The sequence below is a fragment of the Agelaius phoeniceus genome, chromosome 20 (genome assembly GCF_051311805.1).
Source record: "Agelaius phoeniceus isolate bAgePho1 chromosome 20, bAgePho1.hap1, whole genome shotgun sequence".
In the NCBI taxonomy this organism is placed as follows: domain Eukaryota; kingdom Metazoa; phylum Chordata; class Aves; order Passeriformes; family Icteridae; genus Agelaius; species Agelaius phoeniceus.
In genome coordinates, this window is record NC_135284.1 from 3,259,849 (window position 1) to 3,287,392 (window position 27,544).

Genomic DNA, 27,544 nt, shown 5'->3' on the forward strand with positions numbered 1-27,544 from the left:
GAAAGAATTTCAAACAAATGGGCTGTGTGGAAGATAATAATTTTGCTATCTGGTCTTTTATTGACCATGTCTTTAAAGAAAGATCACAAATTCTTAGAAGAAATGTGAAAAGAAATTCTCTAGAAGACAGGCAGTTACAAGACTCACTGCCTGGCTCCAGCTGAACAGAAATCTGGGTTTTTTTACTGTAATTGTCCTATTCTCTTTGCTACCACTTAGAATGAAATATTACTTCCTAATAGGCACAGAACTTCCTTAGCAAAAGAAAGCTGGTCCTGCTGTTGCCACCCAGTTTCTGGATCCCACAGAGTAATTTGGAAGCTGGCTGTGGACACACAGTCAGCAGAAAGCCTGAAAACTTCCAGGCAGGGAGAAGGACTCCCATGTGGAAACCACAGGAAGGCTGTGGGCAGCCTGCCATGACTACACAGCACACTCAGGGAGCCTCTCCCCAGGAGAGGGAAGCAGATGTTATTTAAACTGTGGCACTGACACTCAGGAGACCATGAAGGCACTTCAACTTTTAAAGAACTCAGCACAGAAAATGCCTTTCCCTGCTCTCACACAGCCCTGCAGGTGAATCCAGGAAGCTCTTGAGCTGTGAGCTGACAGAGGCAGCAGAGCTGTGTGAGTGGGGTGCAGAGGCACAGCCCCACCAGGGCTCCCCAGCTCAGGCCCAAAGCTGAGCTCTGGCCAGGCATCCTCCAGTCTGATGTGGTTTGTAACCAGTCAGAGAAAATGCAGTACAGATGTGTGCAGAGCTGCATGCAAATCTTGTTTCTCTGAGGTGCAGAGGATAAAACTGATAATAAACCACAGCAGAGTGAACCACCTCGACCTAATCTGCCCATTCTGGCTGGAGATTGTCTGTGAAGACACACAGCATAACTATGGGCAAAATTAATTCAGTTTCATCAGTTAATCAGAAGGATTCACTGTTTCACAGGGCATAACCTTTTGCAAAACACCAAAAAAACAAAGTGAAACAACCTACAAACAATGAACAAAGATTTGCCAGGAAATAAAAAACCAAACCCCAAACCAAAACAAGCATCTTGTAGAATATCAGACACACACTCTGCTTTCTTCAGACCATGCCTCATGCAGCCCCAAATGCAGTTATTGAATTAACTCAGCCAGTAATTAAACTGTTATAGTACAGAGTGTGTACAGTAAGCACCTGTTTCTTATCATGTAACAATTTAGCTCTTAGTAATGTACAGATAACACAACTGGCATATTTTCATAACATTTCTAACTCTAAAAACCCTGCCTGACACAACTTTAAAAAGGAAAGAACAGTGTATTTATACTACATTGCAGATGGTCAGTTCAGAGCAAATGGGTCTCTACAGGCAAAGCATCCCCATTATCTGCCCTTAACCATAAAACATGAGGCTAAAAGCTGTATTGACAGCCCCTGTCAGCACATTTCCCCAACTGCACAAAGATCAGCACAAAGTAACAAACTTTTCTTGTGACAAGCATTTCTAAACAAATAATGCTGACTTGCAGCCCTCTAGCACTGGCACAAGCCAAAAATGCACCCAACATAATAGCTTTATTCCCCAGTTAGCCACTCATCCTCTTTCTGTTTGTACTGAAAACATCATGAAATTCATCACTTGAACAAATTCTACTTAGATATTCCATGAGTAGGTAAACACCATAATTAAGCTTTATATTTTCCAAAGTAACACAGGAAAGATTTCAGGCCCCACTGATGAAAATCAGTTCTATTTTAAGGCAGCAGAAACTGAAGCCTACAGCCATAAGGAAGAAAGGGGACTAATTACCAGTCCTGCTGATGGAAAACCTGCAATACATGTTTAGCTCCTTCATGTGACTTTGGCATCTTGTGAGACACAGCCATGCAATTCACAATAATCACTTGCACAAAAGCCACACCCAGTGACCAGACAAACCAAGCCAGCCACCAGACACAAATCCACTGCAATCTGGGCTTTCCAAGTTCCTCTTCCCTCCCAACCACTTTGTAAAATGTATCTGCATTCAACATCTTGACTCTCTCCATGAAGGCTGTGCTGTGCATCCCAACAGCAAAAAAGACAAGGCAGTTATGTCCCTTAATTTCTGCTTTTAAACAGCTCAAAATTAAAACAAAGAATGCTCTCAGCTCCTTGAGGAAATCTTTTGGGGGTGCACCAGAGAAGACATGAAGGGTAAAGAGCCTGGAAAAAAAGAGGCCTGGCTTCTATTTTAGTCCAGTTTCACAATTAAAAAAAGAAAGAAATGAAGCCAAACCCATAAAAGAGCAGAGAATCTAAGGCCAAATCACACACCTGTTAGCTGTACCAGAGGCAGCACTTCGAGAAGAGGCTGTGGATGGTTTCTGTACAGTTCCTGAGCTTCCAGAAATAGTTAATGGTGACTGCCTGTGGAAACAAAAACCACTGTCTAAAGACAGCTTCTCACACCAGAGAAATTCTACTGGGCAGCAAAACTTCCCGAATTCAAGCTGTTTAGAGACTCAAATTCAATTCTTGTTTATCTTTCAGAAAGTCTACGGAGCTATGACAACCCAAAAGCCCAGAACCCCCTTGTGCAGCTGCAGCACCAACTTTAGAAGAAGAGGTTTCTTTTGGAAGAAGCTCAGCACACCTACCCTCCACACATCAAGAACTCACTGGAAGCCCGCCTGCCAGCTGCTCCCAAAGGCATATCATCTGCAGGAGGGAACACATGAAAACCCACATCAGCAAGCAGAATCAGGAAAAAAATAATTAGATCTTCCATATTGCTGTTGTAGAGAAAAACATTTCTGTGAATATATGAAAGTTTCCCACAAAAGGTTTTGTGTAGGAAAATATCTCTAATGTGACCCCCCCCCCAACAAAAATGGAACTGGGGAAGGGAGTTCTTCACCAAGTTATTTTGCTGTTTGTTTGTGGGTTGGTGCCATATTAAGAAGAATTTTGAAAGAAACTCCATTGTGTAGGAGCACAAGGTATCAGCACTGGGATGTTTACAACAATGGATGGCAGAAACCCTTCAGGCAGTCATTTAGTCAAATATTTACCACAACTGGTGGCATCATCCAGAAATCAGCTGACTTTGTGCAATTCAGGTTGGGACCATGTCATAAATGTGCTACATCCAAGTTTTTCCTTTCTATAAGCCCAGGCAGATGTTTTACCTTTCATGTTTAGGTTTTATGTTTACCTACTCCTGTTATTTAAAGCTCTAGAGCATGAGCTATAAATGTTCAGTGAGTCTGGAGGAAACAAAGAACTCCAAGAGAATCCTTGGGTCTTTTATCAGCAGTTGTTTACAACTGAATCTCTTCTACTGCCAAGCCTCACTATTTTCCATGACTTTAAACCACCCCTATTGCATGTCTGGCTGCTCAATTGAAGATAAAAATGTCCCAGATAGACACACAGTACCCAAGAGTTTCCTTCCAAAGAGGAATCAAACTACATAAATTAATTTCAATTTGAATTCTGACACATCTAGAGCAAAGAGAGCCAAAGAACAACAGGAGGTAGAAGTGTATTATGAATGAAAATTGGGTTGAGATGTAAAAATAAGAAAGGTTCTTACATGAATGGTCTGAAGAGATATTGTGTGGGACAAGAACAAAGTCATCTGTGTCACAAGAGGAGTTCTTGCTACTGGTACTGGCAGAGTCTTTAGAGACCTGAAGATAGTTAGGAGGACCCAGTGGAGGGGAAGACAAATTTTCTTCTTGAATGTGCTGCATGTCTGGCAGAGACTGGAGGGGGTGGTGGGAAAAAGAAAAGTTACAAAAACCCACTGTAAATGCAGTGATTCACAAAGTAGAAATGCTTTTGAACTATGACATTTCAAATACTGGAGAGCTCTGCAGTGTCAGTTTGGACAGTTTTATACTGATCAGGCTGTGGGTTTAAACAACTGGGATTTATTCAATCATTCCTGGTGATACAGATGTACCTGTTCCAAATGTCATATAAAACTGAAGTCACTGGTTTGTAATAAGGGGCCTTAGCCAAAAGGGCCAATTCAAAATTTATCTGTAACAGTCATTATATTGCAAATATATAATATACCAGAATATCTGAAGATTTGCTGCTCTAGCATTTGATATTTGTATGAGGTTTTTTTACCTTAACCAAAAAGAACAACAAAACCCTCACAAGATACAACACAAGGAACAAGAGTGCACCACGGTGTTAATGGTATTTAAGGAAAAGACAGGGGTGTTCCTTGCTCTTTGCTCCCAAACATGACAGTTTACAGTGTTCAAGTATTAAAAGATTTTAAAAATTCATGAATTCTTGGCTAAACATTACAGAAAATATTTTCTGGAGATTGTTGTGTAACACAGAACTTACTGGAGGAGAAGCAAAGCGACAAGGAGAGCTACCACAGGAACTGCCAGAGACTGAGCCTGGGTATGTGGGCACTGGTACAGGACAGGCTAGAAGAGAAAAACCCAGAGGGGGGAAATAAAAAGTGACTAAGACTTCAAAAGGCTGAATTTCAAACAAATTTCCTCACTGCTTCTCATTCATAAGCCCTTACACAGTTTATAAGAACAGCACATCCTCAATCACACGAGGGTATTTAAGTTCAGTGCAAACGTCAAAAGAACAAGTAAATAAGTATCACATTTCACTCTGGCATAATACAAGGAAGGATTCAACACTCAGGCTCATAATAGAGCACAACAACAGGCAGGCTGAGGAAAATGTCTCATAAACACTTAGTGTGATATTTGGCAGATCTTTTCCTCCCTCCCAGCCTGCAACATTCATCATTCACACAAATAAGTGACAAAAAAAATCCCCAAAATCCCAACTAACTACTTACATTTTTTCACTGTTGAAATGTGATCCAGGAAAGGGTGGTTAAAAAATGCTTCTGTAGAACAAGAAACAACCACCATTGTGAGTAGATGTACAAATGACAGAATTTACAGACTGTATTGCAGATGGTGACAAATGGTTGCATTCCCAGAATCAACACTGCACAGCCACAGGGTGAAGAGCTTATAAAAGATTAAAGCTGTCTATGGTATGTGCTGCTATAGAGTTTGGAAAGGAAACAAGAATCAATTTAATAACTTCAAACATCAGTCAGCAAGGCAAATCAGACTGAATCACTAGAAGAAATCTTGTGACTGCACTTAAAGCCATGTACACAAGAAACCTCCCTATACTGCTGAGGAAATTGTGTTTTCTGTGGTAGTAATTCAGTTGTAGGCTGCTCTTCAAAACAATGAGCATTTTTCACACCAGACACTGAAAGTATTTTCAGCTCTGCCTTTCCCAAGGATTGATTTATTTTTTGAAGCCATTAATGCTACACCTTAGGTGGCAAAAAAGAAAATCACAGTAGAGCCATTCTCCTTTCCACTTCCCAACAGCAGAACACGACCTGTGCAGACAATTCATGGCATAAAGCAGAATTAGACACCACTTCTTTAAAAATTTCCTCAGTGAACTCCCTGTTGTTACATTAGAAATACTTTGCTTTTGTTGTAAATGGATATCCTGAAGCACTTTTAATTGAGCATAACCAGTTGGCCACTAAGTTACATGGAAAGTTTTGTTCTGCAAGGGGCAGTGTTCAGCTGGTTCAGGGAATTTGAGGGTTGGTGGGAGCCAGCTGCTGAGCTGGGTGAACTTCAATGTCCTAACACTGGAGGAAAAACAATGCTGTGCCTCAGACATAAGCAAATAACAAGGAGAAAAAAAAAACAAGAGAAAGAATCTGAGGCCTGGAGTATGTCCCTTCCTTCAGCAACACTTTTCCCCATGACCTGATAAGGGAAGGAATCCAGCTGTAATGCCTGAACAATGCAATTATTCACTTGAACACAGGGATCAGGTGCTCTCCAGCTTTGGTACAACACCTGCTGCTCTACTTCGTATTGCTGGAAGATCAACAACATTTCCCGTGCTATTTTTATTTGAACAACAGGCCACAGGGCTGGGCTAGAAACTCTCCCTTTCACTCCCTTTGCTAAGCACATTCCAGAGCAGCCCCTTTGAGGCCCTTGAAGTGGCTCAGCCAAGGAAAACATGACTTTCAGCACTGCCACTCTGCTTTCTATTTTTCTTTCGAAGCACAAACGCTTTCTCCCACCACCACAAGTGATACAGTGAATTTCCCATGTTTGAAGAAACTGTAGGGATCAGCACACCCAGAGTGCAGAGTGGAATCAATTACTCACAGCCCATGCTTGTGAAGTATTACTTCTCCTACATGTAGAGACTTATATACTGACCAATATAATTTGTGACATTCTACCCAATTATCGTGAGTTTTTTCTGGATATGAGCTAAAATTTTAAGATGAACATTTCCTGGCAGCTATGATAAAACTGCATTAACAAGTAGTGTTATAAAATTTAAATAAGCAGATGAATATCATGACATACAAGATGCAGCTAAGAAGAATTAATCAAGATGTAACTGTTCAACAGTGTTTCCAAAGAGAGTTCTTCCAGTACATGGAAATCAGAAATGTTTGCTCCCAGTCTGATGCTAAAGCATCACTTAAAGTAATAGAAATAAGATTTCAACACGAAATTTAAGGTATAGCAGTAAATCCTTGAAGGAAAGGGCACAATTGAAAGAATTAAACTGATTTATACTTCACTACTCAAAAACAAAGTCATGATTTATGTGCATCACTTCATACAGACAGCAGTTATCCAGTGATTTGTTTTAGCTACTCTGCCTTCTTTATGAAAACAGAGAAGAAAAAAAAACCACTTTACTTCTCATGTAATTGGTTGTGGACAAAAGGTCAAGATAATTATTCTGGTCACATGAATACAACTAACAAGGAAAGTCAAAAGAGCAAGAGGAAAAAAGAAATCCATACCAAAGTCCATTCTGTCCTTTTGGTTTCTCTGAAGCAAACCCAACAGCAGGTCAGCCAGGTAAGCTGATGTTTCCCTAGGAATGCTGCACACAAGAGGAAGTAAAACATCCATTAAATGGAATGCATGCATTGAATAATGCATAGCACATTGAATTTCAGGAAAGCAGCATTCTGCCATGTCCCTAAGTCATCACCCTCTGTGCTTTACAGCCTTAGTCCATTTAGTTTCAGCTGGGTACAAAGCAAGGTGCAACATGATTCACAGGTATCACACTACATCCTTGCAAAGATAGCAACAGCAAATATTTTTATGAACCCCAGGCATTCCCCAAGATGAAAAAGTGTTCAATCAACAAGTGTAAGTGACAGGAAAGGCCATGGTGACATACCTAGGAATCAAATTCCTGTTCTTTTCATAAAACATTCTCAAATCTTGAGGACTATTGGCCTGTCAAATAAAAATGTACATTAATTAAAGCTCGGTTTCATGGAGGAAACAGCTTTTGTTCCTAAGCACACATACACAAAAAGGAGACTTTTGCATATGGGCATTAAAGGAGAAAACACCAAACAGAGCACTGAGACTCCTTATTTATGTATTTCCTCTGGATTGAACACACTCATCATGCAGACTAAGCACAAACAACTTCTCCCTTGGCATTCTCAAGCAGACATCACTTGCTTCTGTTTTCCTGACTAGAAGCAAGAGCCCCAGGAATGTCCTTCAGACTGAGAAGAAGGAAAAGGAAAGGAAGTGTTACCTGAAAAGGTGGTTTTCCAACAAGACACTGATAAATCACAGTTCCTATGCTCCACAGGTCTGCTTTAGCATCATAGTGTTGAGACATAATCACTTCAGGGGCCTGGAAAGAACAGCAAATTCTCAGAAGAGAAAACAAAACTGGGAAAGCCACAGCAATATGAATCTACTGTCAGAGCAGCATTAACTGAGACCACTTCATTGTAAGAGAAAATTAACATTTTCATGTGCATCACATGGCTTGAGAGGGACCAGCTCCATCTAAAATGAAAGCTGAGCTTCAAAACCACAAAGAAACTAGAAATGCTGATGTTCTGAAGAAAGCATCCAGCATTTGGCATGTTTGGCAAGAAGAGGGACATGTTATTTACTTGGCTTCTGCAGTTCTTCTTCTGGACAAAGAACCACCAGGAAATGATTGATGTCTCTCTGATTATAACAATCATGGTCTGCAAATCCCAAGGAAATTAAAAAAAGGTAGTAAAACCATGGAAAGGGGAACTGCCCTCTGTTCCTGATCCTTGTAAAGCAACATGAGGCATTTGCCAATCTGCAAGCAGTCAATTATTTTGTTTTGGCAGGAGAATGTTTGAGACAAGCAAGATCATGTGAAATATCCCTTACCATGTACATAGGGGAACCACACAGAGTTGCAGCCATCATGTTGCTGTGCAGATAACGAGCAAAGCCAAAGTCAGCTGTGTAAAGAACAACCTTGGTCAATGAAGAGAAAGATAATTTTCAATTTTTTACAGTCTAGAAATCACCTGTCTCTGACTGAAATCTGCCACAATTAACAGAGGGATTGAAAAAAGGCAGGTTTAATATCTAGCCAGCTACATGGAATACGAGAATCTTTGTCATGCTGAAAGAATAATGGATTATCTTTCAAATGAGCAAGCCAAGAAGCAGCAGTGACATCATTTCCACAAACTGCTGCTCAGGCACCTCCCCAGCTGCAGAACAGCCTGTCTGGCATCAGCAGCAAAGGATTAAAGTCACTGGCTAAATATAAATGGCTCATTAAGAGTGATGAATATACAATCTGCCTGCAGTGAAATCACATCAGGTACAAGCTGAAGAAGTCAAGTTTCAGGTGCCTGAATTTTCCATGCAGGCAAAAGCATCTGAAGCTATCAAGTAAGGACAGCAAGGGAAGAAGTTTTGTCTTCCCTGTGCAGTTTTTGAGCAAAAGGACAGGAATGAACTTGTTTAAAACAAGGTAGCTTTAAATAACAAGGAGTGATTAAAACTCCTGAAGGGGCCTCTGCAGAGGAGTTTGGTAGTATCATGAATATTTGACATCTCTCCGTGGTTACAAGGCCAAACCTCCCTTCAGCCATGCCAAAAACAGGTCATAACCTTCATTTCTAATCCTCTCAAATAACCCTTAGGAGGATCTACCACTAAAAAAGAAAACAGCTGGAAATGCAATTGGAGTCTTGCATACACAGAATTTTAATATGGGTTAAAGGCTACTCCCAGTTTCAAAAGTTAGATTTATACCTAATTAAAATAGTTTAGTACTAGAAACATCAGCTAAATAGATTTGTCCTGCAGATTTAATCAAACAGGTCTTTATGATTCAATCTTTTTTCATCCTAAGAACACAGCACAGCATGAACCTCATCATTCTTGACTTGCTGTCTGATTTGCATCAATTGAATACACTCCATATGCAGGACTTGAACTGGAGAACCATTTCTGAGGGGGGAAACAGCCCAAGAGTGCTGATTTTCCCTTCCAGAGAGGGAGGATGTACCTATTTTGATGCGGATGCCGCTGACGCTGGCTTTGCGGCGGCTGGCGTAGGACAGCAGGATGTTCTGGGGCTTGAGGTCCCTGTGGATGATGCCTTTGCTGTGCAGGATCCTCATGGCTGCTGCAATCTGCTGCAGGAACACTCGGATGGTGTCCTCACTCAGAGTGCCCTTAGCTGGCAGTGACACACACAGGAGCAGAGGGGAGAATAAATATCAATACCTTTAGGTAAAAGCAATCAACTTCATGGTGATCAGCTGAAAATGCAGTGAGTTATAACCTCATCATCATGAATGACAATCTCCAGTGTTGTACAAATGGAAATATTCTCAACAATATTGACATCACCATAGTTTTAGAGCAGCTGCAGAACTCTGAACCATCAGTTTTTCCAGTGGTTTATTCAACTCGGTAGCATCGTAATTATAAAACTTCTCAATTGCCATTAAACCTCATTAAGTCTCAAGCTGAGTCAAGGGAAATTTAGGTTGGATACTGGGAAAAAGGATTTACAGAAAGGGTGATAAAGTTCTGGAATGTTCTGCCCAGGGAGGTGGTGGAGTCCCCATCCCTGGGTGTGTTTGAAACAAGCCTGGATTGGCCCTGGGTGCCAGGGTTTGGCTGAGGGGTTGGGGCTGGCTTGGACTCCATGATCTTGAAGGTCTCTTCCAACCCAGTGATTCTGTGAAATCCTAAACTGGCCAAAAAGGCAAAGGAAGCAAGAAAATAAAACAACTTCAGGTGAAGTACATCCAAAAATCATGTTAAAATCTGAAGCCATAAAATTTGTTCTTTATGGGGATGCTGAGAACCACTCTGCTCAGAAATTTCATCCATGATAAAACTTATATTTTGAAAGGAAAAAAAATGAGATGTACTTTTGAAAGTCTCTTCTGAAGGTATTACCTCATTCTGCAGCCCAAAAAAAGCACTGAACACAGGAGCTGGATTTCACTGTCTGAGTCTTTCCAAAGGTTTTAATGGCAAGTGAATTAGGCTTTTAATACACACAGTTACCATAACAATAGCTGTGCATAAAAAAGATTCCTTCAGCAGGCTGACACACAAGGGCAAGTAGATTATTTTCATCATGAAAAATGTGAAGATTAACATCTCTGCTCAAAATTTTGGTTGGAATAAGAATCCATTTGTCATGATTTAGAAATTCTGTCCTCACTTTGGGCAGAGCCATGGAAAATCTCTCCTAAGCCAGCACTGCCTCTTTCTCAGAGCATTGTTATATAAGTAAATCAGTGGTTTTAAGTTCACATCTTGGAAAAGAAAAACAGGTGGAATCAAAACACTGGGGACAGCCCCCAAAATGTAGTTTTAGAAATAGAAACCCACACATCTTTTCAGCATGCTGCTGATGGTTAACTACAGCTTCTCCCTCATTGACAAATAAGGGAATGTTACATTCAGCTGTGGCAAAAAATAAAAAAGCATTTTCTGTCTGTGTATTATCACATTCATTTACCCAAATTTAAAGCACAAGCCAAAAAAACCCCACAGAAACACCAATGGATGTGAGGAATGCAGAATATAAACACATAAAGCAAAATAATAGGGAAATACAGTCATCAATTACCTTGTAAGTAATCTGCCAAGTCCCCACCATTGCAGTACTGTTAAAAACAAAGGGTTTTATTTAAAATACAAGCACTGAAACACCTGCCACATCATTTCTATTTTGTAGTATTTTAATAGAAATTAGATCCCTTCCAGCTGTTTGCCTTAAAATTATTTTGTCAATTATTTGTAATCAATAATTTGAGGTGCCACCCTTCATCAATACTTGCAGTATCATAACATGAAACAAACAGTGCAGATAAATTTAATGGAGCATAGGAAATTCATAATTTTCTTTTCAAAATAGTTTGTTTTAGCAAACCATGGTTAGTTTGCAGCTGTGCAAATGAACAAAAAGTCTTTAAAATCAACCAGAAACATACATGTTAACACATACCTCCATGACCAAAAAGACAGAATTGGGCATTTCCTAAAAGAAGAGAAGAAAAGTGATTTAAGAATGTGAGAATACAAAGTCTGTACCTGCATTAACCAAGTGTAACATGGGATTTTCCCATCACCTTAATGTAGAGTCACTATTTCAGAGCATAGCAAAAGTGTAGATTTTTCACTATGAGATATTTTCCATTTCCAGAAATATTTTCATATGTGAAACCATCAAACCAGCAGGCAATACCTCCATGAAGTGTCTCCCTGAGGGAGCCCTTGGCAGCAGCACATCCCTGCCATGCTCCTGAGGGCAGAGCTGGGAGCTCTGTCCATCCTCCTCACATTTTCCAAAGCATTCACCTCCCACGACCTCTCTGCAACCTGAATTCCCTCTCTTGTAATTGGGGAAAAGTTCCTGAAAGACAGATTGCCTAACTTCTACTGTAAATTACCTACACACTTCACAAACCCAGTTACAAAAATAAATCTGTGCTTAAACCTGACTGGAACAAAAACATTCATCCTGTTTCCAAATATTTATATTGTGTGAGGGAAGAAAGGCCTGAGCTGTCTGTGCTAATAATCAACATTGTTTTCCACAGTCTCCTGCACGAGACAGTTCTGTTGGGCCCACAAAATTGAAGATTCTGAGAGTTTTTATAAAGCAAAAGTATTTTTTTCTCCCTATGAGCTGATTAAGATTGAAAGGAAAGAACACAAAGAGAACTGGAAGGAAATTAAAGAAGTGTACAGTAAACAGGATGATGCTTTTAGTTACACAGTGTGTTACCTCCCTTTCCCTGTAAAAATAAACTTAAACAAGGGCTGACAGATTGAGGGAAAATATGGTTTTTTAAGGCAGTTGAAGGAAAAAAAGTGAGATGGCACCAGACAAGGCCAGGCACATGCCCCAGTGGGAAGTGGGACTGCAGACAGTCTGACTAAATTCTGCTAAAGTGTCACAAGGAAGTCAAAGGGGACATTGCACAGCAAAATAAATGCTGGGAACTCAGGGCCTTGCACTGTGCTTGCACTGACACTTCAGCAGATGCTCCATTTGACCACTCTGGCAAGAATTACCACCAGGGTGCCATTGGCAAGGGCTCACTTATGTTAGAAAGCTTGAAAAAGAGAAATCAAAGCAAAAATGAGCCCAGGCTAGAGAAACCAGTGACCCCTAAACACAGCACAGAGCTCAGGGATGGCACAGCCCATCACAGACCCTGACATCCAGAGAATTCCAAATAATGGAAATAATTACAGTCCAAGATGAACTGGCTGGTTTATGGTTAATTCAAAGATGCATTAGCCTGCTTCACTTTTGGGAAGAATTTAGTCACTCATGTCTGTGCTACAGAAATGCATCTGAGGTTCTTTCCAGCCCATCCAAAACATCAAGCACATTTTGCAGATTTGTTTACATTTGGAAATTAAAGCAAGTTTCTAGGAATATGAGTCAAATCTGTTGGGAATGACAGGCAAACTCCAACCAATATAGAATATTAAAGCAGCAGCAGATCACATTTCAGGAAGTCTCAATTGTTCAATGTTTCTGCAATAGCTGTGGCCAACATGAACTACAATTTACATTCCTATAAACACCTCAAAACCTCAGTGCATACAGCAAAGCAAATTAGTAATTACTTGCTTTGCAAATTACTGAAAATATATAATTGTTCCTTTCTGCACTGTTCTTTGCAACAACACCTTCCAAGACAGGAGCTGTCTTTTAGGAATCTGAGATCCCAATTTATCAAATTGACAATTCTGCCAACTGAGGATCATTTCACTTAAAGGACAGCTGTGATGTGGAGCAGAAGAACCCAGCTAAGAAGCAGAACTCCATTCTCCAGGGACAAGAGAGCAGCTCAGCTCCTGGATTTCCAGGCCAGCTTTGCAATCCCATGAATCACAAAGATGTATCACAGTGTCAGAGTGCACAAAACCAGCAGCTTAGGGCAGCATGTAATGCCCAGCTCATGACAGACATTTATTACATTTACTCATCACAGAACTAAGAGGATGTGTTTGCTGGGTTCCCTGGGAAACAAAGTCCTCTCAAATGAACTGCTCTCTTCAGAAGCACAGAGCTGATGATTTGCCCTGTTGGACCAGCCTTCACCTGTTTAGAAAGTCATCTCTGCAGACCCTACTAGATTTTCCTCAAATAGAATTACTCATCTTTTTTTTTTTTTTCATTTATATTCTTAATGGAAAATAACAAATCAAATCACCAAGTAAAGTCCCAGTAAGAAGTAGAGCATTTTCCTTAATGTAGCTTAGAAAATCCCTTTTTGAATGAATCAGCAGATCAGAGATTGCACAAAGACATTTTCCCAGACTTAAACTCCTCTCCAATTCACAGTGAGGAAGTAATGGTTTGCACAGAGCTGATACCAACCTCCCCAACCACAACTTGTCCCAAGTTGAACTCAGAACCAAACACTTTTCAACATCCCCCAACACAATCTTTAGTTCAAAACAGCTGAATTTGTTCAACCCTTCAGAGCTGCTCAGATTTTGCCTTACACCTCTTGGCCAGCCTGACTGGGAATGTGATCTCTCCATTTTGGGAATACATTCAGAACAGACAAGACAGTTCTGGAGATTTATTTTGCCTTTCTAAATTATTTTGCTGAACAATAAAGCTCTCCCTATCAACATTCCCCAGACTTGTGATTTCTGTTGACTGCCTATGCAGAGCAAAGTGCTCAAAAAGGAAAGATTAGAAAACCAGCATGTTTCAGATCTAACAATCAGGAATAAGGCTGATCTAGCAAGTTATTTTAAACTGCCTCTTGAAACAGATAACAAAGCTTTCAGCAATTTGTATTGATGTACAGATCACAAAATTAGTGCAGCTGGAGTTGTTCTGACCTACACTTCTACCTAGATAAATAAGTAAAGCAAATATCTGCTGTGTTGCAACAATCACCAGTTCTGCCCAGCAACACTTTTTTTTTGCTGCTGAAAGTTTTCTTGATAAAAACCTACTTTTGCTCTTTTTATTCTGAATCTAAGTTTAACTTTCAAGCAGAGGCTAACAGGAAACCAATTTACAATTCTGAAAGGTAAACAGACAAACCTAAGAGAAAGAGGTTAAGAGGCAACATCTTTGCCAAAACTTGCTGTGTTTTAATCCAAGGATTCCACCAGTTGTCTTGGGGGATGCAAAATTGAACTTGAATCACAGTCTCAGCAAAGTCATTCCATTTAAAAAAACATTAATTGAAAAAGAAGTCAAAACATGGTTATTTCCAAGAACTGTTGCTAGATCCCTGGAGTACTGGCAGAAACATTCCCTGATTTCATTCTGGTCCACAAGTCCTCCTTTAGAACAAGCTGAAGGTCTGCAAGGAGCTGAGGGAGCATCCAAAGCAGCAACTGTGGCAAAGGGTTACTCTCTTTTCACTTCAAGTCTGTAGATTTTATTTCATTGCAGTTTATGATGGGAGCCCCCAAAGCAGGAGAGTTAACCTGACAGCTTGTGCACTGCTGTTACCTGATTCATTTTCTGCTATGATCATTTGGGCTATATTGGATACAATTTTTTGGCCAGGAACACACCTTTTTTTTTTGGCTTTAAGTACATTTGGCAAAAATTCTAATGATATAGTGAAAAAGGACAGGTCCAGATCTTTTAAAGGCTGTTTCTCTCTGAATTAGACATTCTTGGTTTACTCTGTGAGTAACAGAGCAGCAGCAACTTCTGCCTTCAGCTCCTATCACCCCAAGGACTGAACACTTTGTTAATTCTGACAAAATATTAAATCTCAGACTAAATGTCACTTGACATGTGCCTGTAGGATTCAAACAAGGTGCATGCTGCCAATGATTCACATAAAAGAGCAATCAGCCATGGAGAAATGCACCACAAGAACTGGATCATCCATTTGCTGTTAGTGAAATTCTGTGTTTAACCAATATATGGGAGGTGGGAAAAGGGACTGCTCTTCTCTGCTCTCAGCACAAAGGTTCAGCAGAGTTTTGTACTAAAAAATCACGTGAAACAGGTCTGAAATTCAAATTACAGCATCCAGGCACAGCAGGTAAGCAAAAGACTGTGTGGCAACTCTTCTGAAACAGTTCTGAAATTCAAATTCCAGCATCCAGGCACAGCAGGTGAGCTAAGGCCTGTGTAGTAACTCCAACTCTGGTTCTGTGGGTCACAACAAATTCTAATCCTGGTTGTCTCCAGCATTTCCACTGGCATCATTCCTGCACTGTCACAACCAACCCTGCAGCTGCCAGGTAACATTTCAAAACCTTTACACTTGCTCCAGGGCAGGACTTTTCTTTTATCTGAACAGCATGTTCTCATATGATTATTTCCACACAGACACAGGGGATGGATATTGACAAACAAAAAAGGCCTTAAGCAAGGAGCTGAGGGAACAAAAATAAAGATATTGAGACACTCTCTGTTCTGCTGGGAGTGTGGAGGCAATGAAAGCTGTGAGACACTGAGATCAGGAGCACACACAGGGTGCCTGCAGCAAATATCTCCAGAAACACAAGCAATAGTATCAGAGCAACTGGAGTCCTTGGGTAAACCAGAAGTATTTAATTCCTGCTGCTAAAACAACAGCTCCTCCCCTCAGCACCCCTGGTAGGAACTCCTGGGCTCTGTGTGCACAGCAAAGCTGAGCTGAAGGTCCCAGAAGGATTTCTGGCTCCATTCCCACTGCCTTTCTCTGCTTCCAAGGACAGCAGAAGCAGCTGCAGGTTTTTTGTCTGCTCTGTACCAACAAGCTAAGACAAGAAAGCATTTTTATCCAGATACTGTTTCTCCAATAACACTCTAGAAATTAGTTCTCCCTAAACTACTGTTCAAATAGCAAACTTCAGACTCCATCCAGTGAGGACATTAATTCACTCTCCTAAAATGCTATCTCCAAGATACATTACAGACTTTCACTCTGAGAGCTGACATTCTAGAGAGGTTTTGAATTAAATTATTTGCTAAAACAGGCACTGTCTGGCACTGTGGAAGAGATTAGTTCTACTCAGCACACACTTGGGATCATGAACTGCACAAAACTGTAAACTCGTGTCCTAAATATAGAACATTCCAAATAACTTACTGATACCTTCATTCCACTTCAGTGGAATACTTGATCCAAGGATCTCAGTTTGTTTTACACTGGTAAATTAGAGGCTATTTTAGACTCCTTTTGCTTTTGAGAAACAGTGGCTCCACTTCTCCAATTAACAGAATCCAAGACTGATTTTCTTTTGCAGGATGAATGACATCCCACAGCACCACCATGGGAAAAGAGTTGCATCCTTAAACCATTTTAGAGATTTGGGAGATTTTTATTCTTGAATGACAGACAATCAAACACTTGCCCAAGAAGATAAGTGAAAAGTGTCTCTTTTGCTATCCATCTATCATATCTGAGGGGTTTTTTTAAGCATTTCACAAAAAAAAAAAAAAATCATTTCACTTGTAGGGGTGAGCTATCTTCCAGAACCCTACTGCTGAAAAACATTTGTCTCTCACAGATGGAGGGTTTTTATTTAAATATCTCCACAAGTCCCCTCAGCCTGAGCACCATGGCCTCCACACCCTGGTGTGTGCAGCTCCCCAGCCCTGGTGGAGTGCTCTGCTCACATAAAATGCTTATCTGCAGCTCAAACCTGCCAGGGCTGCACGTCCACCTCATGGAAATCAAGGGCAATTATCCTGCTGGCTGCAGAACAAAACGTTTTTATGCCACCATTAACACACAGCAGTTCACCGGGGTGTGGCTCCAGACGAATGGGCACTTCTAGTAATTGAAGTGCAGACACACTAATAACATATCCAATGGCATTCCCAGGAGATGAAGGACCAGCAGTGGAGAAGGTCTGAAAATGTTCGTGCACAATCAGCAGAATGGCCCACAGGTTCTTCTTGGATTTAATTAAAACCTCCATGGTGTATCTATCTTTATTATGCTGACTTGTGTGAGTGGTCATGCAGCAGGAACACAAGCATAAATGAAGAGACATGAAGGAGAAGGAATCTAACTACTTCCTGAGAATAAATCCAAATGAAGCTTCTTACAATATATAAAATAATAACTGTACATTTATTCTCAAAAGATGCATTCCAAATTGCTATGCAGGTATACAGCTTTAATCTAAAGTACTGTCATTAATTTATTATTATGAGATGTGAAAGTATTCATCCTTGATCACAATCAATTTACACTTTCTTCACTTAGTTTTGCCACTTTCATTGCACACCATCTTTTCCATCTGAAAACTCAGAGCAACAATCAGCTCTTGGCTTATTCAGTGCCATGATCTATCAAACTGCATGTGAAACAGGAGCATTTTCTTATTTCAAACTGTCTAAGGTTAAGAAAAGCTTCAGCCCAACAGAACTACAAAAATAAAACAGACTCCCATTCACACTGAGAACTTCCTACTGTGACACAGACTCCACTGGCTCCAGCACTGAGGAAAAAAAAATAGCTTCTGTAAACTTAGAAATAGCTTGAAATCCTGAAGTCTTATCTGCTGGACTGTATCACCATGTTCACAACAGCCTGGCAAACAAAAAGGGCAGCACATGCTAGAACATGAAATGCTACAGAAAATTAGTAGGTGTAACAGCCTACTAGACATGTGAATGCCTTGCATAGTGTTCATTCTTGCTGGGTTATAAATTAAATGTAATCACAGAAGTTAATGATGTCTGCCACTTCACAAACACAGCAGAAAGGGAAAAGCTCTTTTGTGCAAGTGGCACACTCTTTATGCCATGTTTCATGTTTTGCAGAGCAATTCCTTCTGCAGAAGCAGCATCCTGCTGCCAAGCTTTGTGTTTGCCATGAATGTATTTGAAATATATCAAGGTACAGGACCCAGGCTTGCCCTTCTATTTGCTTTAACTGCTCATTTTAGTTAAACACAATAACTGCTGACAAGCAGCACCATCCCCCTCTGAAATGGAGCAGCACTGATCTTTCAAGAAATCCTGTCACCCCTTCCTGGGGCAGAACAGAAAAGCCTAAAAGTTATTAAAGAAACCATAGACTGTGCAGGATTCTGGAGTCTCTTTCCTTGTGCATAAACCAAAGGAACAAGAGTCTCTCCAAAGCTCAGATGTTAAACCATGAGAACACCTGACTATTCCACTACCCCCACACTGAGCTGCAGAGCTGACTAAGGAACCTTCATGTATAAACAACTGTAAATGATAAATCTGAAATTCAGCTGCTTACTCACACACCAACACCCTCAGTCAACAATTCCAGTTGCTTTTGAGATGTCTGGACATACTAAATTTAGGATGCTGAGAGATTATTTCCACTTAGCAATGCTCAGGAAAACCTGGTCTCCTCAGGAAGCACAACAGACAATACTTTCCCTCTCAGAGCACATAACATCACTCAAAATTAAGAATTTTGAAGTCAAGATCCAGGAAAAAACAGTCTCTAGATTGAACCTAGAGGTTTTGATGCACAGTCAGTTGCTACATGAACATCTCAGCTTTGTACCAAAAGTCACTTGACCCTACAGCCCTAGAAACCCTGAGCTCACCTAATTTATGTCCCATGAACACAGATTTCTATAGCAAAAGATACAAATCCACAGAAACTGAAAGCTTTTAACATGTGTAAAGACAGGAAGGACTGAATGTCACAATCTCTATTTTGTGTTGCTTTGACTGTGCAATGCCCCAAAGGTGCTCCTCAGTAATTTTTTTTTTTTTTAATCAGTGAAACTCTGTATTTAAAACCAGGACTGAGCCCAGGAGATAAATGTATAGTTCTGATTCCAGCAGAACAAATGGCTGCATCAGCTGCCTCATGTCTTATTTAGCTTTGCTCCACACTGGCAGGCCTTAGGACACAAAAATGCACTTCCCAAGCAGAACACACCCCCCTAGACAGGCTGCAGAGTGGCTCCTCCACTCATCAGGCAATAGAGAGAGGAAAACAATATGAAGGAATTGAATTGAAAAGATCCAAGTGTCTGCTTGGCTTTTTTCACTGTATCCTGTCCTTCTGGACACACAAGCAACAGATACATGTGACTGTGGTTTTCTGCTTCCTCCAGTTCCTCCTCACACAGGGCTCAACACCACATTTCTGTGTCACACAGATCCCCAAGATGCTGCTCTTAACTTGTTTTTGCTGAATTCCAAACTGATGACAGCAAGAAAATAGATCCATTCAAAATAAATCCATTCAAAATCTTCCACTTGGCATACATTATAAATATTCTTTATATTTTCATAAATTAATTTTAATGAAAAAAAGGAATCAAAATATATTTTACCTGGACATCATAAAGAGCTACAATGTTCTCATGCTGAAGTTCCTGTAAAACAAAAGATTTGTATTATGGAAAAAGGTTATTAGTATTACTACTATTATTATTATTAATTAAATTTGCTGATAATGCTGATTTGGTGATAATCAAAGAGAATCTTGTTAAGATGATCAGATGGAATTTAGAGGAAATCCCAGTTGTTTAGAGAATACTTAAAGGATAAGGAAGTTAGGCAATATCTTGAGAGGTCATAAAAACATTTGGTTCCAGAACTTTATGTCAGTGACTTTTTACAGAAAGTACCAGAGCACAAGATCCTCTAATGAGCACTGAAAACTGACAAGATTTAATTTCCTACTCTTACATAATTTCTTCCTTAGTGAAGTAACCAACTCGACCATGTTCAAATCAGCTTTACTTTTATAATACAAAAAAAATCAAACCAAATAACATTAGATAAAACTCACAGGACAGCTCATTAATTATTTGTAGCACACTCATACACCCAACACTAATTCTGGTATTTAATAAATAAATGAGAATATAATATGCATATAACAGTTTATAAAGTAGTGATGTATCTCAAGCAGCTCAGAAACATGGGAGGAAAGCAGCACTCAGCATTACTGCAAAGCTGTGTGAAATGAGATGTGAAATTCAGAGAGCAGGGAATGCTAAATGACCACCCAAGGAGAAGTTTCCATAAAATAACGCTGAAAAACTGAAAGATGCTCCATTACATTTCCTCTGCTAGAGCCACACTCCACATTTTAAGGCAATTATCACAAGTCAGAAGTGGGCAGCTGCTGCAGGAATTAAAGTCAGCTCGCTGGTTTCAGCTTTCAGGGCACCTTTGAGCAAAAAAGATGAGGAAAGATCAAAGACTGATGCTATGGTCTGCTGGGAAAGGTGCCCCAGTGGCCATCCTGAAGGACAAACTCTTCCACGTGTGCAAGAGGCAAAGCCCAGAGACTGCCTCCACAACAATGTGCTACTTTTAACTGCAAAATCATGCTCACAACCTGTTCTGAGACATTTCCAGAACTAAAGATTTCTTTTTTTTTCTGTTTTTCTTAGTATTTTTATTTCTAGATGCCTAACAAAGAAACATCACAACAGCAATTACTGTGACACCACCCATGACCTGGAATGAACTAGGTCAGAAGTCTCTTTTCCTTTTCAAGCAAAGCAGCTTTAAAAATCACTGCAAATTAACATACCTTTAAGATTTTTATTTCTTTTCCAAGCAGGATTTGTGACTTGGACAAGTTCTTTTTGTTAATACTCTTTATGGCTACTTCCCAATCAGTTTTCTGGAAGTGAACAAAAAAAGTACTGTTAGTTTACTTTTTTTTTTTAAGCTTTATTCTCTAACAACTATCTAGGAAAACACAGAGAAAAAGTTGCAAGATCACCCCTCTTCTACCCACCAGTTATTACTACCTCATGTGACACCATCAAGAACTATTTCACTCCACAGCTATTAAAATCCAGCTTTGGCTACACTGCATTTGAATGGATTCCAATGCATTAAAAACAAAACAAAATAAAACCTAAGTAATCATATTCCATTTATTTTTTGGTAGCAGCGCTATGTATCTGCTTTTTTAGACTTCTCACAATGATGAAGTTACTTTCACTGTCCTTTAATGACTTCTGATTTTCAGCTTTTCTATACTCTGCAGATGAAAACTGCACAGAACCCCCTCTGTTTTAAGCGAGCTTATATATTGTCTATTTATATATTATCCAAAAATAAACTATTTATTTTTGAGGTGGGAGCACCTCCATCGGCCTTTAAAGTTTCCGTTTCCCTTTCTCCTTTTTTTTAACCCCAAAATCACTGCACCGTGCCTCTCCAAGCCCTGAGCACTGCCTTAATCCTCCAAAATGCTAAATCTCAAGGGCTGTTTTCTGGAAAGCAAAGCTCTTTAGGCACCAGAATAAACTCCCAGCATCAAGAAACCATAACGTAACTATGAATATCCGGGGCGATGAGCAAGTCACGCCAGGAAACCAGACACCTCTGAATTTAAGAAATCTTCAGCCAATCCCAAAGGAGACAATTTTCCATTAGATCCCTCGTTATCCAGCGAGATAAACATGACCCTCCCGACAAACAAAGGGCTCAGCCTCCCCTACAGCTGCAACTCTCCCCTCGCCGCTACGGCAGGGAGAGGCGAGGAGCGGTGGGACCGCGGACAGGCCGGTGGGGCTGAGGGAGGGGAAAAAATAAAGATTTTATGGATGCCGGGGCCGGATCCCGGCTCAGGGCCGCGGGGCAGCCGCGGGCCGCAGCCCAGCCCGCACCTCCCTTCGGCTCTTTTTTCTCCCAAACCACGTCAAAACTCCGCAGAGGACACAACCCTCCCACCACCACCGCAGCTGTCACCCACCCGAGGGGCTCCTGTGGGCCCCGGGTTGTGTAACCAGCCCCGCTCCGGCTGCGGGCGAAGCCCGTCGCTGTTTACCTTGCGGTGGCGACCTTTGAAGACCACAGCAAAGGCTCCGTGTCCTATCAGGTCCTTCTTGCTGTACTCAAAGTCCCCCACCACCTCCATCATCCCTCAGCGGGGCATGAAGCCCCCGGGAAGGACGGAGGGAAAACAAAGGGGCTCTTCCTCCAGCTACAGCCGCCTCACGGCAGCCGGCGGCGGGGTGGGAGCCTGCCCCGGTCCTGGCTGCCCCCGGCGGCGGGGGCAGCTCCTCTCATAGCGCCGCAGACCCCCGGGCCGGCGGGGCTGCTGCAGGGCGTCACCGAGGCGAGGGGCTCCGTCGGGCATGGGGAGGGGAAAGAGGGGAATCTTAGGGGTCGGGTGTGAGGGGACAGCGCGGCATCGGCGCCGGGATGAGGGGCCTTCTCAGCGGGGAAGGGGGCTCCGTGCCCTGCCGCTGCCCGGCCCCATGGCCCCGCCACAGCGGGGGCTGCCAGCGCCGCGGCCCCGCTCAGGGACCGAACTCCAGAGCATCCAGCGAAGCGGGGAGAGGCGCGGCCCACGGCTCCGGGGATGGCTGTCGCTGTCTCCGCCGCAGCCCTCACGAGAAGGGAGGAAGCAATGAGGGTGCGGACGGGGGTCTCTCAGGCCGCCAGCGCCTCCCGGGGCTCCTGCCGCTCCACCACTTCCTCCACAGAGATCCGCACTCGGCCAGCCCCGGCTGCGAGTGCCCGGCCCTCTGCACCGCCCCGCGGCTCTTATAGGCCGCAGTGCGCAGGCCCGGGCGCTCGGGTGCTTCCGCCGGCGGCCAAAGAGTGCCTCACCCCGGGTAACCTGGCGGTCCCTCCGCCGCCAGCGCCTCAGAGCGGGGTCGGAGCGGGGCCATTGCCCCGGGACCTCCGGGACCCCGCCGAGCCCTCCCCGGCCCCGCACCCGTCTCATCAGGGCTCCGGGGGGCCGGTCTGGTCGTCCTCTCAGTGAGGACGGTGACCCAGGCCCCTGGGCCCACCCTTGCCCTCACGCCGGGGCAGAGAGGCCAAACTCAGCCCTTGCGCCCGGCCATCACCTCAGCCCTTCCCTCAGGCGCACCCGCCAGTGAGGACAACGCTGAGGGGCCACCGGGGAAAAGGGACAGGACAAGACCTGGGACAGTCAGGTAAGGGATCATCCCAGGTTTCCAAGGCACTGGCACTGCTTGCATAGCACCTCCAGGTCACACACCCTCAGCCCCGTCCCTGCTCCAGGTCACACACCCTCAGCCCCGTCCCTGCTCCAGTAGTGAGCAAGACTCTCCCTCAAACCTGAAACAAGGAATTTCAATGAATGGAGAGGCAATGGAGTAACAACATAAAGTGCTGTGAGCCAAAGACACTTGGAGTTGTTTGCTCCCATTATAAGGAGAACAACGCCTGTAATTTACATCCCCTGCCTCCCAGCACTTTTAGATCAGCCTGGAGCTGTTTACAGCACGTACAAACATTAAAAAAAAACCCAACCCGCCACCAAACAACAGTCACATGGAGCCTTTGACCTTCACCTCCAGGTTCACATAATTATGCTCCTTTCCTCTGTGTTCCATTCCTCACTGCTCTCTACCCATGTTCTCCATCTCACCACCTCCATATCCCAGTTTCAGACCCTTTCAGGCTTCCCCAATATCCCCAGTGGATGCAGGCTGTGAGCCCACACAGCTGTGCTGTGCCTTCCCTGACGTGACCCAGGCTCTGCTTTCAGTGTCACCAGATCAAAACAGAGCCTGAGTGAATCGCTCTGCAGCTGGGCCTTTCCCCGTTCCTCACTTATCTCTCTTGGCTTTCCAACACTCCAAACCAGGAGCTGTGTGCCATATCAGGAGCTCCTCAGCTAAAGACTTCTCCACCAACAATGAACTTAGATGTAAAAAATATCCAGCAAGAGATTCTTAAGGATTGACAGTTTTATGAAGGACATTTTAAGCTATGAGAGGAGTCCTAAGAAATCTCTTTTGTGCCAAAGAGAACCAAAGGGCTTTAAAACCCCTCAAAACTGAATCCCCCCTTTATCTGGTGAAGTTTTGAGCTCCCACCCAAAATCCACCCATGGCACTACCCTAACAAACAACACCAAGAAAGTGGAGTTGACCAGTAATTTCAACAGCTCAGAACACCCCTGTGGAAAGAGTAAATGAGATGTAAAAATATTCTAAGTTAATCATAAATTAAAGTGTTGGTAGTAACAGACACTTTGTGATACGCTTCACAGTGTCCCTTTAAACCAGGAAAAAGCCCACAAGCCTCCATGTGTTAAAGATTCTGATTCATAAAAATAATTTCCCTCAGAACTGGTTGTTTATTGCCATCCACCAATTCTCACTTCAGTATTAATCCTCCCAGCGTCAGCGTGTATCCTCACCCCAAAATCAATGTCACAAGCTACATTCTAGGGAAGCTGAAAAACAAATTCATTCAGAAGATGCCGTTTGAACAGATAAAAGTCACAACAGCCATGACTAAGCCACCCAATCTGCATCACGCTTGCGAACCGAGACACATTTCCCGACACATTTCCCTTCGGCAGCAGCGCTGCCTCACGTCCTTTTGTCCTCCTAATGGGGCTGGAGCCCTGGAGCAGGTTTGTTTCGGCACAGCAAGGACAAACAGCCAGGAGCGGCAGCGAGGTTTGACCGGAATAACAAAACACCCTGCGCTGGGATCCCGGCGAGCGGCACCCGAGGGCTCCGGCAGCGCTCGCTGGAGGCTGCGGCGTTTGCATGCGGGTCACTCCTCCCAGCTGGGTCCTTGACTGGCGGCTGCGTGTCGGTAACTCCAGCAACAAACGGGACCTGCACTTGCTTCTGGTGCTGGAAGAGTTCCGAGGCAGAACGGGCTGGATTCACCTTTCCCAAAGGAGCCGGAGATGTTGGGAGAGGATGCAGGATAACCCCGTGGGGCTCCTGCTGCTCCCACACACGGATATCCAGCATTCAGCCTGTGTCCCGCAGCACCCAGGGGCTGCTCTGCTCCAACCGTGCACTAAAACACCCAGTGCACCTGCCTGATCACCCCAGTGATCCTTCAAAAACACGGAGCACCCTGTCCTGGGTTGGTTCACTTTCAACATCCCACTCTGCAGGAGCTGCAGCTCACTGAGACCACCAGCAACCCACAGGTCTGCAACCATTCACAGAGGGAAGGAAACAGAACAGCACTACTGGAGATGGCTCTGGGGCTCCTTCCCAGCTGCACCACCTTGCTTCAAATTAGTCCCTCAGTTGTGAGCCAGGATTTCTGAGCACAAGAGCATCACATCAAGGAAGGAATTAGCAACTTCCAGGTTGCTTGTCTGAGTGCAGAGAAGGATGCTTTCATCTGGTAGCAGCTCCACAGAACACAGACATCACTGCCCTGAGTTTTCTTAGCGCCTTTCATCCTCAAAAGCACTAATGGACTTCACAGCAAGCCCTTCTCTGCCATGCCACACCACCAAAATGCAGCCCTGAGGTAGAAACCTGAATAATGCCTGGGCTGACCCAAAAAAAAAAAGCAGAACAAGGCTGCTTTTCCTATTTTTCATGCAGAACAATGAATGAAGTTCATTTTCTTCCTATTCATTGAAAGATTTTTCTTGTCTCTCTCTCTCTCTCTCCCCAGGCTATAAACTTGCATATGGAAATTAAATTACAGATCTGGGAAAATATTCAAGAGATCATCTGAGTCGAACAGGACAGGAACATGTGGCTCCAAGGACCCAGGGAACACAACACACACTCCACTTGCATGGATAAGCAGGACACAGCCCCAAGTAAGAGTTTTCACATGGATTTTAAGGCCTCACTTATCTAAATCAGCTCCCAAAGGTAGGAGTCTGACAGCATCCTGCTCACCTCAGAGCTATCAACTTCACTCCAGGTGTTCTCACCATATCCTTCCTTCCCTCCCTCCATCACACTCAGGGTTTCATTAGACAGGTAAACCTTCCTCAGAGGCCTGGCACAATTCCCAGTCCTTATCACTACTGTCCTCCCATTGGGATTTGTAACAAAATTAATGGTGGCATCAGCTGAGCTTTTAAAGGAGAAAGTGTCAGAGGGCTCTGCAGGACAGTTTCTGGCTATGCTTAAAATTATTCTTGTATTACCAGTGAAAAAAACGCCCTTGTGGTAAGAAAACCTGTGTGGGATGCTTAATGAGTAACTCAGGAGAAACTGGACTGAAACATGGAAGCAGATCCCAGAATTCCTATCAAACAGCACTGGAAAAGCTCAGGCATTTCAGTAGGTTTTCTGTAAGGTTGGTGCTGCTGATCCCAGAAACGCAATCACAAAGCTCCAGCCTACCTCCTAGGCTTGTCCTTTAACACAGAGTAACATCTCCCCCATTAATAACGCCATCAACCCCAATTTGCATCTGCAATTGCCCAGCTTAGCTCATTAAAGCTCCCATCCCCAGCGTGGCAGGAGCAGGGAGGCTCCTGCAGCTCCTCCCAAGCAGAGCCAGCTCGGGAGGGAAGGGCAGCAGCTGAGCAGGCACCGACTGCAGCCAGGCCCGGGAAATGCCGCATTCAAATAAAACTGGGAGGCAGGAGTGGCAGGGAATTGCTAAGGAATACAGCTGGAGCAGGGCCAGCTCTTAGTATGCATGGAGGCTGGTGCTGTATGAATGGTAAAAATAGCAGCAGATGCTTAGATAAGAAAATACAATTTGGTTTACATGCAAAGCCATCACAGACCGTGGTTCAAAAATCTACCTGCTATCAGATCACAGGAAGATTAAGGCCAAGAGCTTATTTTGGTTTAAACTTAGTTGCAAGGCCCTCTCTTTCTTTAAGAGGAATCACTTCCCCTTGGAAAACCTTTCTGCTCCAGCATTAGAAAGGTGAGTTCTAATCAGGCCTTGTGTCACAGAGGCAGAGTCTGAAGGGATGGCAAGAGCATGGTCAAAAGGGCAGTGATTGCTTTGGTTTGGAAATCAGTGGGCAAGGTACACTGATATTTTAGGTACACCTACACAGCCAAGGCTAGTTCCCACAGGCAGGATCCTGTCCCTGGGCTCTGATACATCCCTGCCTCCAACACAAAACACACCATGGATTGACAGGGCACAGTGACCCTGAGCAGAACTCCAGGGAAGGAAGCAGAGAATGATTCTTCACTCAGGAAGAGCCACTTGCAACCAGGAGCTGCTGCTTGCCCCTCAGACTTAGGGACAGAGTTGAACTTCCAAGGGGGGGTCATTTCCTTTAGCACAAGCACCCCAAAAAACTTGGAAACCAGGCAGGCTTCTTGGCTGTTACCAGTGACCTGCTCCTCTTCTCCCCAAGGGCAGACTTAGCAGCTGGTTTTAGACCACCCTGTCCCACATTTACCTCAGTGAATCACAAAAGGTTTTGTTTGTGCAGATGGATGCAACCTGGCCTTCACTGTAAGCAGGAACCAGCTGGAGGAAGCACCCTAATGGAAGAACAGGTATGGGATACTGAGCTCTTCCCAAAAGATCCCAGAGATGGATCCCTGCTGGCTTGGCTAGCAGGAGGAGATACTCACAGG

General features: G+C 43.1%; 1 protein-coding gene and 1 long non-coding RNA gene across 2 annotated transcripts in view; one reads left to right on the forward strand and one right to left on the reverse strand.

Moving 5' to 3' along the window:
• Nucleotides 1-22,764, reverse strand: part of ULK2 (unc-51 like autophagy activating kinase 2) — a 37,231-nt gene extending 14,467 nt beyond the window's left edge. The window contains exons 1-15 of the mRNA XM_054647057.2: nucleotides 22,057-22,764; nucleotides 20,806-20,898; nucleotides 19,592-19,633; nucleotides 11,325-11,357; nucleotides 10,947-10,983; nucleotides 9,360-9,533; nucleotides 8,222-8,295; nucleotides 7,599-7,700; nucleotides 7,227-7,285; nucleotides 6,838-6,920; nucleotides 4,816-4,866; nucleotides 4,338-4,423; nucleotides 3,565-3,736; nucleotides 2,627-2,687; nucleotides 2,304-2,396 (exon numbers count right to left, since the gene is read on the reverse strand). Of these exons, the coding sequence (XP_054503032.2) occupies nucleotides 2,304-2,396; nucleotides 2,627-2,687; nucleotides 3,565-3,736; nucleotides 4,338-4,423; nucleotides 4,816-4,866; nucleotides 6,838-6,920; nucleotides 7,227-7,285; nucleotides 7,599-7,700; nucleotides 8,222-8,295; nucleotides 9,360-9,533; nucleotides 10,947-10,983; nucleotides 11,325-11,357; nucleotides 19,592-19,633; nucleotides 20,806-20,898; nucleotides 22,057-22,149 (1,253 nt within the window). The 5' untranslated portion in view covers nucleotides 22,150-22,764. The remainder of the gene's footprint in view (nucleotides 1-2,303; nucleotides 2,397-2,626; nucleotides 2,688-3,564; nucleotides 3,737-4,337; nucleotides 4,424-4,815; nucleotides 4,867-6,837; nucleotides 6,921-7,226; nucleotides 7,286-7,598; nucleotides 7,701-8,221; nucleotides 8,296-9,359; nucleotides 9,534-10,946; nucleotides 10,984-11,324; nucleotides 11,358-19,591; nucleotides 19,634-20,805; nucleotides 20,899-22,056) is intronic.
• Nucleotides 22,765-23,097: 333 nt separating this feature from the next.
• Nucleotides 23,098-27,464, forward strand: LOC143695561 (uncharacterized). The gene is made up of 3 exons (XR_013184905.1): nucleotides 23,098-23,176; nucleotides 25,650-25,800; nucleotides 27,397-27,464. It is a non-coding gene; the product is annotated as an uncharacterized LOC143695561 (long non-coding RNA).
• The last annotated feature ends 80 nt before the right edge of the window (nucleotides 27,465-27,544 follow it).